The sequence below is a fragment of the Poecilia formosa genome, unplaced genomic scaffold (genome assembly GCF_000485575.1).
Source record: "Poecilia formosa unplaced genomic scaffold, Poecilia_formosa-5.1.2 Scaffold199, whole genome shotgun sequence".
Classification (NCBI taxonomy): Eukaryota; Metazoa; Chordata; class Actinopteri; order Cyprinodontiformes; family Poeciliidae; genus Poecilia; species Poecilia formosa.
Genome location: NW_006800138.1, coordinates 930,374 through 949,709, shown reverse-complemented (window position 1 = coordinate 949,709; position 19,336 = coordinate 930,374). Strand labels below are relative to the sequence as shown.

Below are 19,336 nucleotides of genomic sequence, written 5' to 3'. Positions count from 1 at the left end.
TGTCTCATAAACCGAAGAGCGCAGGCTTGGTAACAAGCTGCAATGGAAGTGGTTACAGTCTAATGCATATTTATTATGTCAGAAAAAGAGACAAGAGTGAGGATAAGATAAAGATCCGTGGCTGGAATTAACAAGACGATATGAAAGAAACTAATTCTGCTCTGTTTAACGAACTGTGTCCCATTCTGCTGCAGGAGAAACAAACAAAGGAAAAAAAAAATGAATATGAAGAAACACTACAAGACACAGAGGTTGATATAATGGATGTCTGTTATGACAGAAAGGTTGAATAAGCTAAAGGACTTCTGCTAAATTAGTTATTTAGTCTATAAATATCTTAAGCATTTTTGCACAAAGTTTATTAGAGTCACAGGGGGAAATCTTCCTGAAGTGGAAATTAAAAATACTTTCATAATCAAAATAAAAATCTGAAAAAGATGCATTTTTATTCTTCCTCTTTTACTCTCAAATAAAATCTAGTGCAAGTAAAAACCTAAAAGTCACATCATTGTTAAATCAAATCCAACTGTGCATAATTTATCTGATGGGTAATCTCAGCATCAGTATGTTTATGAACAAACTGGATCATAAAGATAAAGGAACACAGCGAGGAGGAGACAAACACAACTGTTGGTCATAAACGTCATAAATTGGGTTTTTATGGAAGAGTGGCAATAAAAAGTCAAAATAAGTTCTTCATGCACAAACTAAGTCTTGCCAAGAAAACTGTGAAAGGTGATTGCTTTTAATGAAGCCAACATACAACTTCTGAAGTAAAAAAAAAACCCTATCTGTCATGAAACACAGTGGTGGCAGCATCATGATGTGAGGATCATTTTTGTTAGCAACACAGGAAAGCAGGTCAGACTTGCGAGGAAACTAAAAACACGGCGATCCTGAAGGAAACCTGTTTGACGCTGGTGAAGATATTCACCTTCAACAGGAAACCAACCCTGGACTGACAGTCAGAGCTACAGCAGGATGGGTCAGGTCAAAGCAGGTCCGTTTAAATCAATCTGAGAAACTACGACGATGTTTGGAACATCATTTTCAGGGATGCTCTTCAACGAATCTGAATGAGCTTGAGCTATTTTGCAAATGAGAACAGAAAACAAACTGGTCAGAACAGGCCTACCGACATTACCCAAGTACTGTAACAGCACTGAAAGATGGCTATACAAAGCACTGACTGAAAACAAGAACACACCAGTCTGTTTTTGTTTTGTTTACACTGACAATTGAAAAAGAAAATCATGTATCGTTTTCCTTCCACTTCATAACCATGTTCTACTTCTATAAAGCCCCAGTGCAATACATTGAGGTGTCTGGTGCAAAGTGACAAACTGTGAAAAAGCTCAAGGTGATGAATACTTCTGCAAAGCACTGCTGATAATTCAAATAATAGAAAAGCTAAAACGTAGCACATGGCGGTACGTACGCGCCAAGAGATTGCCATAACTGCATTTGACTGCTGTTGTTAAGCAAAACCTGTGGTGATGACTTCAAAATAATTTGCAGGCAGCAGAAAAGTTGACACATTTACTGTAAGAAGATTAACAATTTAAACTGAGGTCTGATTTCACAGTGAAACTGTGCTGCTACCTAAGGCTGGACAACACGCTAAATGAATTAAATTATTTTAAAATGTTGTTTATGCTGCTTTTTTAGCAAAGTAAAAAAAACAAAACAACAACCCTAAGGCAGAAAAAAAAAACACAGGTAATGAAGGTTCTTTCCTTAGAGACATCTGCATCAGTGAACTTTGCCAGGAGGCAGCTGCAGCCGAATGAAGTAATAAAAGATACAAAAAGTGAAAACGATGTGGTTTTATAGCGTCTGACAGAGAGCAGACTGTAAAAACACACAGGCGAAGTTTCTCCCATCAATCTATTTGACATTCAGAGACAGTGGCAGAAAGAAAACGCAAAACTACTTTTGGAGTTTCAAATAAGAGAAAAACAATGTTGGGTTTTTTATCAGCAGTTTTCTTATCAGATTTATTGTGGCCGTCCAGCAGAGGCCAGGATGAATCACTCCTCCCGTTTCTCTGAAACATTAACAATTATTTTGAGCACCAAGTTCCTTCAGACATTTTTTAACTTCATGGTTAATGTTTGGTTGTTTCATTAATAAAATACATAAGTGCAATTCCTGATAAATCTGGATTCTACTGGACCCTCCTTGAAATTGAAGCTTTCGTTAAAATGTCATATATTCACCATATGAACATTATTCTCCTCTGTGAAGTAGGAAATTACATAGATCTTAGTGATTAAGAAAAAAAATATTTACCCTTATCATTATTCACAATACATAAACGATTGATCAATTATATCCCATTTTCTTAACATGTTTTATGTCTACAGTGGACTCCCACTTAATCATCGTTCAGTTTGCGTAGATTCATTTTCTGTGGAAGTAACTCCAAAGTATTTTGTGGTAAATTTGCCTACATGTCATTTTTTTCATAGAGCTCGTCTAAAAGCTTGAGAAGCACAGATATCTAGGCACAATGATTATTGGCACACTATTGGCTGGCGTTTGGAAAACAGCCAATAAAGGAGGACTATTTATTTTCCTTGGTGATGATTGGCTGTACCTCAATAGCGCCATGAGGAAGACCTTTGCTATTAGCTTCTACGGCTGGACCATTTCATTGTGCATATTAATGCATATTATGGTATATTTTGTGTTTGAACTATTACAATAAGCAGATGAATGCATTCTTAGATAAGTCTCCAGTATTTGTGGATTCCAGCTACTTGGTCCCAACCTCTGCAAACACCAGGGGTTCACACCTAATTCACCACAGTTTGATTTGTAAAATCTCTAAATATGCTGGTATGTAAACTGTGAAGTGTTGGAAAATGTCTCTGACTGCTGCAGTCTGATTCAAGTATTTGTTAATTTGTCCTGACTGTGAACACTTTTGATGTAAATTGTGTCAGTTGCTTTCAAAGGATTTCGGGTTTAAGGAAATTATACCAACTGCTGTGAATTTCCCTTCGCTCCAACATCTTACGTTTACCAATAATCACAAATTCTGTGCTGAAATGTCTTGTTGTTGGAAAAGGAAGTCAACACACACATCATTGTGGGTAAATATATTTCTACATGCACTCCCACTCCATGCGGTGTCTATCACTGAACTGTCTTGCATTCTGCCCATTTAACACCCAGTTCCAGCGCTTCACGGCTTGGATCCTGTCAGTCTGCTGGAGTGATACTGAAGTGTTACTAAACAGAGATGTGTTTTAGTGTTAGGGAGAGCCTAGTGGGAGGTGTGGAGGAGGTGGAAGGGTCCGTTAATGTGAGCTACATTGAAGGAAAATCCCCTCTAACTGTGTGTGCAAAACATAAAAATCTGCCATCACACCTTAAAATATGGACTTTCTTTTTTTTTTTTGCTTCTAGCCTAAACAGGAACTGATGTTCTTTTTGCCAAAAAAAAACTTGAAGATGCTTGTGGTTTGAGCAGTTTTCAAGATATGGGTTACTGATGTAAGCATAATACACACAGCCTAAAACCTGTTGGAAACTTGTTGATGAAACTAGTTGCACAGTTTCTCACCTTGTTCAAAAATCAGATGTTTAGCAGATACTTTTAGATGTAACACCAATAAAAAAGGGTCACACTAATATCTCATTGGACTTCCAGTAACCAAAATAATACATTTAGTGTCAAGTAAAATGTTGATGGAATATGAGCAGTAATACGGTTATGGCTGATGTTTCTTTAATGTTTTTATTTCTGCTGCTAACAAATTTGTTTCCTAGTTCAACGGGATATATCTGAACGGCGAAAAAAGTTCAACATTGTATCGTTTTAATTCACAAACACTGCATATAAAACACAGCAATTAGCAAAATGACTTATTGCTGCACTTAAACAATATTCTAGTGGAGCAAACTTCTACTTTATAAACCTAAAAAAAGGCTGAAGGTACACTACAAAATGCCTGCTTCTCTGTTCTCACCTCGTTCAGATACAAAGCAGCAAAGGTGGCCTCTATACCTCCTAACAAATCCGTTGGGGGCATGTGTTTGTCTTATGATGGACTAAAACACATGCTTTACCACAGACACTAATGTGTACATGTTTTATATCCTCTTAGACAGATTGTAGGGCTTAACAGCAGCCTAAAGCATCTGACTCACACCCCAGTGAGCAGAGGAGTCACAAACCACCATGAGGCTGGAAAAAAAGGTGAGAAATTAGGAGATTATGTAACCGTCTGCCCGCTTGTCCAAACGCTGAGGTGGAGTTAATGACTGTGAATTTAAATTTCAGCACGCCAGGCTGAAGAGGATTAAACCTCGAATGTAGCAGGCATGTTATCCAGTTTATGAGATTTCCTCTTACCTGTGGTGCACTATGTACGTGATGATGGAGGCGAAGAGGCAGAGCAACATGACCGCCGTGCAGGCGTACACGACCGGGTGCAGAAACTCCCCGGGGTAAGGGGGGAAAGAGAGCACCTTCTTCAAATCCTGAAGCACAGAAAAAGTAAACAAGAAAAACATTGTCACTATCAGCGCCACGAAAAACCATCAGTCAGTAAAAACTTGGTGTGAAAAATGAAAGAAACTTTGGAAAAAAAAAACATAATGACACATAATGAGCTCCTAGGATACATATTCACAGCATAGAGCTCTGATGAGATATGTGAGCAAAACACAAATAAACGTCGAGGAAACGTCTCTCAGCTCGAATGCTGTCCAAATCACTACAAAGGAGAAACAACCGTGTCGAGCGAATAGTCTTCCCTCTGCATTTACATTCAGCATTTCAGGCATTAAGCTGACAATGTTTGGCAGAGTGACTGAATGCAAAAATATCATAAGCTTCCCAGGCTGCCAGCAGAGAAAATTCTGGACCAGAAATAGATTAAAGAAAACAAATGGGGAGAGAAAATATAATACAATGAATGTGACGGTGAAATAAATTTCGCAAAAATGTCGTTCAGTTGTGGCACAAACTGTGACTGTTACAGCTTAAATCTGTAAGGATGCGAAGTTCTTTGTAAGAGTTCCTGTCAGCTTTAGATCTGCACAAGAGCAAACTGGGGCCTTTGAAAACAATCCAGTCTCACCCTGTATGCAGCCAACGCACTGTCTGGCACCGATCGAGGCAAAATGAAGAGTGATGTCGTGATTTTTGGCTCCATCATGTTGAAGTTGCTAAATAAAGTGCACCTTATCTCCATAAGCCCCGCCAGCTCGGTGTGACTTTGTGTCTCGGAGAGTGATCCACATACAAGCTGTCTGGCTCTATCATTGTCTCAGAAACGAGCCCGGTGGGAGATTCCCTCACCGTGTTTATCCAAAAGGCCGATGAGCCTGTCTGGACCTGCGAGGGGTTGCGACCTGACTCAGAGCTTTTACCAGCACCGTTCCAAAGTAGACTGCTGATTGTTGGGATTATAAATCCATCCTGAATCCTAATCCATTCAGTAGATCTTTTAAGCCTTAGATTTTAAAATAATATATTCTGTAAAAAATAGTTCAGTCCCAAAAAGACATTTGTAATGTTTTACCCACATACATATAGAAATTCACTTCTGGTTATAAGAATCCATTCATTCAGGATGGAAAACCTGATGCATTCAGACCAGCCACTGTTTTCCAGAGTAAAATGATTACATAACAAAGCAATTTCAAATACATTTAAAACCAAGAATTGTTTCCTGACACAAATGCAGTTGTTAAGCATGAAAACTTTTAGTAGGGCTGACGTCAGAGTTTTGGGAAGGCGTTTCCAGAAGCTTAATTGGGGCCTGCCCAAAGCAATGCATGGAGGCAGTGACTGACCTATTCTTCTACACCCAATAGAGCACCTCTTTATTGGGGCCGACCCATAGCAATGCATGGAGGCAGTGACTGACTGCAGACCATGTGTAGAATAATAGGTGCCTTTTTTAATACCTCTGATTCCACGGTGTGAGTACGCTGCCCTGCATCAGCCAGTGCTATAGCTGACTATCCATTGTGCCACTCTTAGCTGTCTCTAATAAAAATCTGAGGTTTCTGCTCACTTCTGTCTTGTGGCTGATTTCGGGTCCTCCTAGGGTGCTTTTACAGTATAATCTGGCCACTATGGACTCGACGGCCACACAGGAGTGGCACGGTACTGTAGAGAGAGCCATTACCAAGCTAGAGGTATTAAGACCAGATACAAGTTCTTGGTCAGCTGGGCCGAGGTCATACACAATGAGGAAGAGAGCAGAGTCTGAGGGAGTGAGCGTGAGCGGTGTCAAAGAAACAGGCTTGGGTCGAGATCCGGGTAGGCAAAACAGCAGTCTGACAAGGGTAAGGCAAAAGGGGCAAATCCAGAGGACAAGGGCGAGGCAGTAACACAGAGGGCGAGAAGGGAGAGCTAGAAACTACTTGCTGAAAGCGTTCGATGAGGCTTAAGAAGGGAAACAATCAGGGAGCAACGCAGCTGCAGGGAATAAGGGAGATGAGGGACATGACATGGATGGTCTCAAACAAAAACACCGGGCACCATGTAACCATCACAGCTTTGGACAGGAGGAGCAGGGAAGACATCACATTTGGTGCATGCTTCTCATAAATATAAACAAATCCCCTTTTGTAAATCTCTTCTTTGCAGTAGCCACCTGCAAACGAAACGCAGTCATCATCAGGCTTAAACGTCCGTTGTCCACTCATAAGATTTGTGTAGAAGTGGGTCTGCTCTGAATCACAGCAGATGATGGAGGAAAGACGGAACAGCCAATTTCCACTTTGTCCAGGAACGTCAATAGTTGCATTTGGAATCACTGGACGTGTTGGATTCGACAGACCTGGCCGACCGTGGCAGAAACAAGACTATCGCTTCATTTTTACTGAGGAAGTTCTTTCTGCTAAAGACTGACTTGCAGCATGAACAGCGAGTTTCCCTACCATAATCCACCCAACAGCTAAACAAAGAGGCGATCCTGATGAGACGTTTTGCAGGCTGAACAACGAGGGCACTGCTCTTCAAGAGGTCTATGAAATCTCCCTTGCACCTTTCACAGGTTTTCTCACTGTTCATTAGCATATCCATGTTTCTGTCACTTGAATTTAGCCAGTCTAAAACAGCTTCCAGTAAATATGAAATTTGGTAGTCGTTCCCCATGTCTGACAACAGTTCACTCCGCCTCAGTTCCATCTGAACCCGGTAGATTTCCAGTGGGAAAAAATATTTCTCCGGATTGTGAATTGCTGAATGGATCAGACTGACACATAACGGAGTGGCTGAAGATGATCGGCAGGATTTTTGGGGATTCTGAGAAAGGCACTTTCTAGTAAAACTCAAGTTCAGTAAGCCTTGAATACTNACATCTTGCTCTGCTGAGGATCTTTGCACAGGGAGATATTTGTTAAAGTGTGAGGCTAGAGTTGCCATAATTTGATATGACTTGGTATTAATTCGACACATAACGCGCTCCCTTTGTGGCTGTGACAGAAATAACAGAGAGAGTTGTTTTTTCCCTCCTTTGCGTGTTGTAATTATTGCTGAGCGTCATAGCAGCACACGCTACCAGCTCAGGTCGCTCCCACACGGCTTTCATTTGAGCCTCAGCTGAACGTGTCACATTACACAGACAGGGAGCATCAGCTATCAGCACAGCCTGTCTGCTGCTGCTCTTTCCCTGTGAACGCCAGTGGAAAGGCTATGCTGACATTTGGATTTGTTAGAACAAATCTGAAAAATCACTTTTTTTATACATGTCCTTTTCTGCAGCCAACTTCCGTCCTTTTGTGAGTCGCTCTGTTGTCACAATTTTGCATGATTTGTTTCCTCCCCACACAAAAAAAATTAAAGTAACCTCTTTATGAAAGCCAGGTCACTGCATCACAACATTGTGTTTCTGCAAGACATGCAGCATTGCTCAGTTTTCTTGCCAGTGGTCAGAAATTCATGGCTGACTTGTATAAGCTGGCAAAGATTTGCTTACAATTTGAAAAAAAAAAAAAAATGTGGTTCACCTGTCAGGTATTCACTTCCTGTCACAGCAGAACAGAACCACATATTTTCAAATCATGAAATTAGTAGGGAGATGCTAAATGGTAGGGAGCAGGTAGGTGGATGGGTGATGCATTTTATGACAAACTTCAGCCAATTTGTGACTGTTCCTCCAGTGGAGGAAGACATGACAGCTGGTGAGACAGGCCAGGAGAAGCTGGGCGCATTTCATCAGGTAACAGTGGAGTCTTTACTCTGTGGACTGAGGGGACACCTTGAGTGCCAGCGAAGGCAGAAGAGACAGCTAAGTCCCAAATGTGCTGCAGCTCACAAAACGGAGAGCGAACAAGGCCCACTGAAACAAACAGGGAGTGACAGAAGGCAGCGAAAACTGAGATGGGAAAATAGAAAAAAAGTGTAAAAGTCTGTTTATAGAAAGGTGAACCAGAAGACGTGACAGTGGAGGACAATTTGATGAAGCAAGTTTGTAAAAATGGCCAAATGTTGTCAAAATGATTATTTTGAATGTGTTTCTCAAATAATTTAAATGAAAAAAAAATTACGCAACATTTGCAACAGTTTTTGCACTTTAAAGCTAATCTGTATTCAAAGTACAGACTTTAATATATTTTATGGCATCCCTTCATGTTTCCTCCTCATGAATACCTAAAAATAGCAAATTGCTAGCAGGCACAAAAGCATGTCCTGCTTCCAAATCTGTACTGACAACTAAATTCTCCGTGTCGCTCCGTCTAACTCATTCATTCAACTCTGTGGGCTTCAGAGACAAGAGCAGCAAAAAGATGATCACACTGACAGGACATCCAATGCAGGCGCAGAGAGCGGCTTACATCAGAGGAAGAGCAGGAGTTGTCCAGATCGAGTTGGTAAAAAAACACAAAGCGTCTTTATTGCTTTCCCTCTTCGTAGATTAAAGGACTAAAAGCCACAAAAGTGGCTAAAATGAACAAATTTAAATATTATGAAAAAGGTTAATTATTTTACTATTTTAATTCTATATGAAAAAATAATAAAAAAAAATAAACTCATGCAGATTTATCACACAGAGCATTATTTTAAGAATGTATCACTGGTTTTTGCTTACAGCTAAAAAAAACAACAAAAACTTAACTTCTCAGAAAATTAGAATATTGCATAAGACCAATAAAAACAGATTTTTAATAATTCAATCTCCTGAAATGACTGTCCACACCGAACAGGAAGTCCACTGAGAACTTGGTTGGGGCTCCTTATGCCTGAATTACTGCATCAATGCAGCATGACACGGAAACGATCAGACTGCGGTTCTGCACCATCTACAGTCTGATCATAATCATAATGATCATAACTAACTGTAAAAACCAGTTAGTTATGATCATCTACAAATTAAACACAAAGGAGCCCCGCTGAGCAACCATCCGGTCATTTTTCTGGGAACATCTCGCCATGTGAAATATTTCAGATGTTTTCTTTGGTTCAGATTGGCTCAATGCAACAAATGTGGAACAGAAACCATGTGGTAATTTTCTCTAAACTCTTGAAGAGTCTTTACATTACAATCCTCTAAAGGATGGGATCACCTATCCAGGGAATGAACTGTTTTCCTTCCACTTAACTTTTTTTAAGCTTCTTTAGTAATGATCTTTTATGCCTTATCCTTCCGACGGAGTGTTTAATAAACATATAAGAAACTTCCATTGATCAAATTAACATTTTAATCATATTCTAATTGAATGTGGTTCACCTGTAAAAACCCAAACTTAAAACTGAGCCAACAAAACGAAAGAATCTAAAATACAGAAATCATCTCAACCACAGTAGTTTCTTTATATCTAGGTCACTCGGATAAGTCATTTTTAAAGAATATGACAGGATTCTGTTGGTAATATATAAATCAAACACTTGTACGGAATATCTTTTTCAGATGTGGTTGCACAGACAGACAAAAGCCAGTGGAGCTGTGTCTATTCATGTGGAGCAAAAGGATGAATTATTACTGTCATTGTGCCACAGCCGTACTAAAGGAATGCCCAGACCACACGCCGCTGAAGCATGAAAGCATAAAACCAAGATTGCTTTGGGTTCATGGGCTGCACACACTGACCTGGTTGTTGACACTTGGATACACATTCACAATCCTCTTTTTTTCCCCAGAAAGCTTTGAGAGTGAGTGTGGAAGAAAGGAGAATGCACTTACTGCTTGACAGATGATGGGGTATTTGATTCGATTGATGCCACCGGCAAACACAGCGAAGGTCAGCGCCGTATGGAAACAGAAGTTGAGAAGCATGTGCCATCCCTTCCTGCTGATGCGGATAGCGCTGGGAGGAAGAAAAAGACGACACAAAAAAAAAAAATTACAGATGCAGCTAAACTATTTTATTCAGAAATGATCCAATCAGCAGGTTTTTTTTTTTTTTTTTAACTGCTCAAAAGGAAAAGCCGGGATGCAGCTCACTAGGACTGAGGAGTTGGATGAGGTGTGCGGAGAAGAACAACTTCTCCATGTGGGATGCAGACTGACTCACGTAGCTCCTTACCACAGCGCTCCTACATGTTTGCATGTTCTTTTTGTTTTAAATAGCTTTGAGTTTGAATAGATTTTCTCATTATGTAAGGAAAGCAGCAACAATCTGTTGATGTACCAATGCTGCTACCTCAAGCTGTTATCCCCCCTCCAGCCCATCTGCACATGTCGCAAAGGTTTTTACATGGAACAGAAAGAAATTGGCTTAAATTTCTACTCAATGGGGTTTGTGTGTGTAGGGAGGATTTTAAGTCAGTTCATCAACTTAAATGTGTAGAATGAGGGCAGGACGGGATTTTTAAAGGTTGTCTCATCTTCAAATTTGCAATTTTTTAAATGTATTATGATGTCATCTGTTATTTTGTTCCAAAAATGATTTAATTATGCCTTTATTTACAAACTTTTATTCCTTTTTCATTCTTAAAAAGTCCTTACTTTTTAAGAACTATTTCTAAAAAGTACAATGTCAAAAGGAGTTGAAATAGCTTTGCCTAACTCTTTTACATTGAACTCTTTGGTCATACTTAATTAATGACTTAGGATAGATTATAATTATAATAAAGGTGAAATATACATTTTACTGGTTTGACAGGATTTCTACATGTCCTAGTTTGAGAAAACTGTAAAGTAAAATTATAAAACTGATCAGGATTGGGGTAGATCAGATCCGGATTAAAACAAGATTAAGAGATCCTTAAAAATGTGATGAACAATATTCTAGCATATTATCAGATATTGCTGCATTGAGTCCCAAAATGTAACTTTGTGCAATTTATGACCCAACAGAAAAAAAACAGAGCAGTGATTGGAAGACAGAGATATTTTTAGAGAAAGAACAGATTACAGGCCACCATAGTTGGTGTAAAATACTCTCTATATATATAGTACTTAGAAAGTTACAGTTGTTTGTTTGTCCTTTATATAATTTTCTACAAAGATAAATCCTGGTTCTCATTTATTAGCTCCACACTGGCAGAATACTCCACAGGGAGTTTTAATGTATAAATTATGAAATATTGTTTCTTTTTCCAATTTCACTTCAGTTCAAAATGAATAAAGTTCACCCTGCAAAGACTTAATTCACACTAAACATTCATCTATAGAACTGAAGCAAGATTAAGACCAATTGTTTAGTTAATTGAGAATTTATAAATTAATTAGTTAATTAAAAATAAACTGATCAATATTTACACAATTAGATATTTTATATTCAAAGTAACACCACTGATACACTTTTTAAGACATCTCAAAGGTTAACAATGTATCTGTTTCTTCTTCTGCTGCCCATTTGCATTTTTAAATCATATGATTCATGAGATCTAAAGAAGGCAAAGCTGGAGAAGCGAGAACAAACCCACCTGCTCCATTTAGTGACGGGGCCTTAGAAAGCTGATGTTCAGATAGATGCTCTTTCAGCACTTCACAAAATAAAGGAATGAATAGGACAGGTTGTGAAATGTGAACTCTTCACTGAGCCACATGGCTCAGTTAGGCACCAAACAGGACAGGATCAATTTCATTTGTTTTACCACAGTAAGTGTGCATTTTCATCCTCCAGTATGACTTTATCACTAAGCCTGCAACATTCCCACACAACCTACTCACCGAAACTCACACATCTAGTAATTATAGCTCTATGTGCAACAATCACTCTGCTGGGTTCCACAATGAGCTAGATCATTATATTTTTTAAGATGGCTGGATAAAGTTAGATGTTCAAATCTTTGAAGGATAACATTCCAGACTTTTCCATACTCCACTTTCCAAATTCCTTTACATGCACCTTAATACATAAAAACATCATAGACACAAAGAGAGACAGATAATAGGACACAAGGAAGGAATACTTGAATCAAATTCCAGTCTGTTTCATACTTTTCCAAACTTTAAAGGAGTTTTTGATGTAAATGCACTTCCACTTTGAGAAGTATGTGACCAATCAGGGTCCATGCAGCCCTGAGCTGGGCACTCAGCCCACATCATTGGTTTCCACCCAGTTGTTAGAAGACTTGGCTAAATAGGTCAGACATTTCCAACATGTTTTCTGGGCTGTGAGTTAGCAGACCATCTAATCTTTTAATTCGCGTCCTCTGTCAGCTCATATTGCTTTATTTTTCTAATTTATTTATTTTTTGTTGTTGATTCAGTCACTGTCCCCGTTTGAAATTACATAACCCTGCTGTGGGAATCTTCCCTCCCCAAAATGGAGGAGTAGAGCCCCGGCTGCACGTGAGCCCACTGTAGATGAAGCAGCGGCTGCTGGAGCCTGGAGGCGTGTCTGTGGCCGGGCTTCACTGACTTCTGCAAAGGGGAGGGAGAATTAGAGCTGCTGCTGCTTTCTGGGCCGCTGCTGAGTTCCAGTCCATCCAGCAACCAGGCCCATAAATCAGGGTGGCTGCTGGCCTCCCTGGAAGAGGTTTTCACAGGTTCTGCTGCGGGCTTTCATTGGGTCAAGTACATTAACCTGGCAACCCTCCATATCTCCATCTCTCAGAGGGTTGGTGGGGGATAAAACAGCCCCGGCTCTGCAACTACTCCCTCACCTCAGAACCAGCCGCTCCAACAAATGCAAGGGGCAATAAAGCAACAGCCTGCAATATAAGACGTTTTACATGGACGAGGTTTAGCCAAGCCAAACGTCCTGCTGATGTCTCATAAACCGAAGAGCGCAGGCTTGGTAACAAGCTGCAATGGAAGTGGTTACAGTCTAATGCATATTTATTATGTCAGAAAAAGAGACAAGAGTGAGGATAAGATAAAGATCCGTGGCTGGAATTAACAAGACGATATGAAAGAAACTAATTCTGCTCTGTTTAACGAACTGTGTCCCATTCTGCTGCAGGAGAAACAAACAAAGGAAAAAAAAAATGAATATGAAGAAACACTACAAGACACAGAGGTTGATATAATGGATGTCTGTTATGACAGAAAGGTTGAATAAGCTAAAGGACTTCTGCTAAATTAGTTATTTAGTCTATAAATATCTTAAGCATTTTTGCACAAAGTTTATTAGAGTCACAGGGGGAAATCTTCCTGAAGTGGAAATTAAAAATACTTTCATAATCAAAATAAAAATCTGAAAAAGATGCATTTTTATTCTTCCTCTTTTACTCTCAAATAAAATCTAGTGCAAGTAAAAACCTAAAAGTCACATCATTGTTAAATCAAATCCAACTGTGCATAATTTATCTGATGGGTAATCTCAGCATCAGTATGTTTATGAACAAACTGGATCATAAAGATAAAGGAACACAGCGAGGAGGAGACAAACACAACTGTTGGTCATAAACGTCATAAATTGGGTTTTTATGGAAGAGTGGCAATAAAAAGTCAAAATAAGTTCTTCATGCACAAACTAAGTCTTGCCAAGAAAACTGTGAAAGGTGATTGCTTTTAATGAAGCCAACATACAACTTCTGAAGTAAAAAAAAAACCCTATCTGTCATGAAACACAGTGGTGGCAGCATCATGATGTGAGGATCATTTTTGTTAGCAACACAGGAAAGCAGGTCAGACTTGCGAGGAAACTAAAAACACGGCGATCCTGAAGGAAACCTGTTTGACGCTGGTGAAGATATTCACCTTCAACAGGAAACCAACCCTGGACTGACAGTCAGAGCTACAGCAGGATGGGTCAGGTCAAAGCAGGTCCGTTTAAATCAATCTGAGAAACTACGACGATGTTTGGAACATCATTTTCAGGGATGCTCTTCAACGAATCTGAATGAGCTTGAGCTATTTTGCAAATGAGAACAGAAAACAAACTGGTCAGAACAGGCCTACCGACATTACCCAAGTACTGTAACAGCACTGAAAGATGGCTATACAAAGCACTGACTGAAAACAAGAACACACCAGTCTGTTTTTGTTTTGTTTACACTGACAATTGAAAAAGAAAATCATGTATCGTTTTCCTTCCACTTCATAACCATGTTCTACTTCTATAAAGCCCCAGTGCAATACATTGAGGTGTCTGGTGCAAAGTGACAAACTGTGAAAAAGCTCAAGGTGATGAATACTTCTGCAAAGCACTGCTGATAATTCAAATAATAGAAAAGCTAAAACGTAGCACATGGCGGTACGTACGCGCCAAGAGATTGCCATAACTGCATTTGACTGCTGTTGTTAAGCAAAACCTGTGGTGATGACTTCAAAATAATTTGCAGGCAGCAGAAAAGTTGACACATTTACTGTAAGAAGATTAACAATTTAAACTGAGGTCTGATTTCACAGTGAAACTGTGCTGCTACCTAAGGCTGGACAACACGCTAAATGAATTAAATTATTTTAAAATGTTGTTTATGCTGCTTTTTTAGCAAAGTAAAAAAAACAAAACAACAACCCTAAGGCAGAAAAAAAAAACACAGGTAATGAAGGTTCTTTCCTTAGAGACATCTGCATCAGTGAACTTTGCCAGGAGGCAGCTGCAGCCGAATGAAGTAATAAAAGATACAAAAAGTGAAAACGATGTGGTTTTATAGCGTCTGACAGAGAGCAGACTGTAAAAACACACAGGCGAAGTTTCTCCCATCAATCTATTTGACATTCAGAGACAGTGGCAGAAAGAAAACGCAAAACTACTTTTGGAGTTTCAAATAAGAGAAAAACAATGTTGGGTTTTTTATCAGCAGTTTTCTTATCAGATTTATTGTGGCCGTCCAGCAGAGGCCAGGATGAATCACTCCTCCCGTTTCTCTGAAACATTAACAATTATTTTGAGCACCAAGTTCCTTCAGACATTTTTTAACTTCATGGTTAATGTTTGGTTGTTTCATTAATAAAATACATAAGTGCAATTCCTGATAAATCTGGATTCTACTGGACCCTCCTTGAAATTGAAGCTTTCGTTAAAATGTCATATATTCACCATATGAACATTATTCTCCTCTGTGAAGTAGGAAATTACATAGATCTTAGTGATTAAGAAAAAAAATATTTACCCTTATCATTATTCACAATACATAAACGATTGATCAATTATATCCCATTTTCTTAACATGTTTTATGTCTACAGTGGACTCCCACTTAATCATCGTTCAGTTTGCGTAGATTCATTTTCTGTGGAAGTAACTCCAAAGTATTTTGTGGTAAATTTGCCTACATGTCATTTTTTTCATAGAGCTCGTCTAAAAGCTTGAGAAGCACAGATATCTAGGCACAATGATTATTGGCACACTATTGGCTGGCGTTTGGAAAACAGCCAATAAAGGAGGACTATTTATTTTCCTTGGTGATGATTGGCTGTACCTCAATAGCGCCATGAGGAAGACCTTTGCTATTAGCTTCTACGGCTGGACCATTTCATTGTGCATATTAATGCATATTATGGTATATTTTGTGTTTGAACTATTACAATAAGCAGATGAATGCATTCTTAGATAAGTCTCCAGTATTTGTGGATTCCAGCTACTTGGTCCCAACCTCTGCAAACACCAGGGGTTCACACCTAATTCACCACAGTTTGATTTGTAAAATCTCTAAATATGCTGGTATGTAAACTGTGAAGTGTTGGAAAATGTCTCTGACTGCTGCAGTCTGATTCAAGTATTTGTTAATTTGTCCTGACTGTGAACACTTTTGATGTAAATTGTGTCAGTTGCTTTCAAAGGATTTCGGGTTTAAGGAAATTATACCAACTGCTGTGAATTTCCCTTCGCTCCAACATCTTACGTTTACCAATAATCACAAATTCTGTGCTGAAATGTCTTGTTGTTGGAAAAGGAAGTCAACACACACATCATTGTGGGTAAATATATTTCTACATGCACTCCCACTCCATGCGGTGTCTATCACTGAACTGTCTTGCATTCTGCCCATTTAACACCCAGTTCCAGCGCTTCACGGCTTGGATCCTGTCAGTCTGCTGGAGTGATACTGAAGTGTTACTAAACAGAGATGTGTTTTAGTGTTAGGGAGAGCCTAGTGGGAGGTGTGGAGGAGGTGGAAGGGTCCGTTAATGTGAGCTACATTGAAGGAAAATCCCCTCTAACTGTGTGTGCAAAACATAAAAATCTGCCATCACACCTTAAAATATGGACTTTCTTTTTTTTTTTTGCTTCTAGCCTAAACAGGAACTGATGTTCTTTTTGCCAAAAAAAAACTTGAAGATGCTTGTGGTTTGAGCAGTTTTCAAGATATGGGTTACTGATGTAAGCATAATACACACAGCCTAAAACCTGTTGGAAACTTGTTGATGAAACTAGTTGCACAGTTTCTCACCTTGTTCAAAAATCAGATGTTTAGCAGATACTTTTAGATGTAACACCAATAAAAAAGGGTCACACTAATATCTCATTGGACTTCCAGTAACCAAAATAATACATTTAGTGTCAAGTAAAATGTTGATGGAATATGAGCAGTAATACGGTTATGGCTGATGTTTCTTTAATGTTTTTATTTCTGCTGCTAACAAATTTGTTTCCTAGTTCAACGGGATATATCTGAACGGCGAAAAAAGTTCAACATTGTATCGTTTTAATTCACAAACACTGCATATAAAACACAGCAATTAGCAAAATGACTTATTGCTGCACTTAAACAATATTCTAGTGGAGCAAACTTCTACTTTATAAACCTAAAAAAAGGCTGAAGGTACACTACAAAATGCCTGCTTCTCTGTTCTCACCTCGTTCAGATACAAAGCAGCAAAGGTGGCCTCTATACCTCCTAACAAATCCGTTGGGGGCATGTGTTTGTCTTATGATGGACTAAAACACATGCTTTACCACAGACACTAATGTGTACATGTTTTATATCCTCTTAGACAGATTGTAGGGCTTAACAGCAGCCTAAAGCATCTGACTCACACCCCAGTGAGCAGAGGAGTCACAAACCACCATGAGGCTGGAAAAAAAGGTGAGAAATTAGGAGATTATGTAACCGTCTGCCCGCTTGTCCAAACGCTGAGGTGGAGTTAATGACTGTGAATTTAAATTTCAGCACGCCAGGCTGAAGAGGATTAAACCTCGAATGTAGCAGGCATGTTATCCAGTTTATGAGATTTCCTCTTACCTGTGGTGCACTATGTACGTGATGATGGAGGCGAAGAGGCAGAGCAACATGACCGCCGTGCAGGCGTACACGACCGGGTGCAGAAACTCCCCGGGGTAAGGGGGGAAAGAGAGCACCTTCTTCAAATCCTGAAGCACAGAAAAAGTAAACAAGAAAAACATTGTCACTATCAGCGCCACGAAAAACCATCAGTCAGTAAAAACTTGGTGTGAAAAATGAAAGAAACTTTGGAAAAAAAAAACATAATGACACATAATGAGCTCCTAGGATACATATTCACAGCATAGAGCTCTGATGAGATATGTGAGCAAAACACAAATAAACGTCGAGGAAACGTCTCTCAGCTCGAATGCTGTCCAAATCACTACAAAGGAGAAACAACCGTGTCGAGCGAATAGTCTTCCCTCTGCATTTACATTCAGCATTTCAGGCATTAAGCTGACAATGTTTGGCAGAGTGACTGAATGCAAAAATATCATAAGCTTCCCAGGCTGCCAGCAGAGAAAATTCTGGACCAGAAATAGATTAAAGAAAACAAATGGGGAGAGAAAATATAATACAATGAATGTGACGGTGAAATAAATTTCGCAAAAATGTCGTTCAGTTGTGGCACAAACTGTGACTGTTACAGCTTAAATCTGTAAGGATGCGAAGTTCTTTGTAAGAGTTCCTGTCAGCTTTAGATCTGCACAAGAGCAAACTGGGGCCTTTGAAAACAATCCAGTCTCACCCTGTATGCAGCCAACGCACTGTCTGGCACCGATCGAGGCAAAATGAAGAGTGATGTCGTGATTTTTGGCTCCATCATGTTGAAGTTGCTAAATAAAGTGCACCTTATCTCCATAAGCCCCGCCAGCTCGGTGTGACTTTGTGTCTCGGAGAGTGATCCACATACAAGCTGTCTGGCTCTATCATTGTCTCAGAAACGAGCCCGGTGGGAGATTCCCTCACCGTGTTTATCCAAAAGGCCGATGAGCCTGTCTGGACCTGCGAGGGGTTGCGACCTGACTCAGAGCTTTTACCAGCACCGTTCCAAAGTAGACTGCTGATTGTTGGGATTATAAATCCATCCTGAATCCTAATCCATTCAGTAGATCTTTTAAGCCTTAGATTTTAAAATAATATATTCTGTAAAAAATAGTTCAGTCCCAAAAAGACATTTGTAATGTTTTACCCACATACATATAGAAATTCACTTCTGGTTATAAGAATCCATTCATTCAGGATGGAAAACCTGATGCATTCAGACCAGCCACTGTTTTCCAGAGTAAAATGATTACATAACAAAGCAATTTCAAATACATTTAAAACCAAGAATTGTTTCCTGACACAAATGCAGTTGTTAAGCATGAAAACTTTTAGTAGGGCTGACGTCAGAGTTTTGGGAAGGCGTTTCCAGAAGCTTAATTGGGGCCTGCCCAAAGCAATGCATGGAGGCAGTGACTGACCTATTCTTCTACACCCAATAGAGCACCTCTTTATTGGGGCCGACCCATAGCAATGCATGGAGGCAGTGACTGACTGCAGACCATGTGTAGAATAATAGGTGCCTTTTTTAATACCTCTGATTCCACGGTGTGAGTACGCTGCCCTGCATCAGCCAGTGCTATAGCTGACTATCCATTGTGCCACTCTTAGCTGTCTCTAATAAAAATCTGAGGTTTCTGCTCACTTCTGTCTTGTGGCTGATTTCGGGTCCTCCTAGGGTGCTTTTACAGTATAATCTGGCCACTATGGACTCGACGGCCACACAGGAGTGGCACGGTACTGTAGAGAGAGCCATTACCAAGCTAGAGGTATTAAGACCAGATACAAGTTCTTGGTCAGCTGGGCCGAGGTCATAC

General features: G+C 39.6%; 1 protein-coding gene across 1 annotated transcript in view; it reads right to left on the bottom strand.

Moving 5' to 3' along the window:
* The window catches only part of adgra1b (adhesion G protein-coupled receptor A1b), a 199,401-nt gene that overhangs the window by 31,537 nt on the left and 148,528 nt on the right, over nucleotides 1–19,336 (bottom strand). Inside the window, exons 15-16 of the mRNA XM_007566798.2 lie at nucleotides 17,493–17,620; nucleotides 10,152–10,275 (exon numbers count right to left, since the gene is read on the bottom strand). Of these exons, the coding sequence (XP_007566860.1) occupies nucleotides 10,152–10,275; nucleotides 17,493–17,620 (252 nt within the window). The remainder of the gene's footprint in view (nucleotides 1–10,151; nucleotides 10,276–17,492; nucleotides 17,621–19,336) is intronic.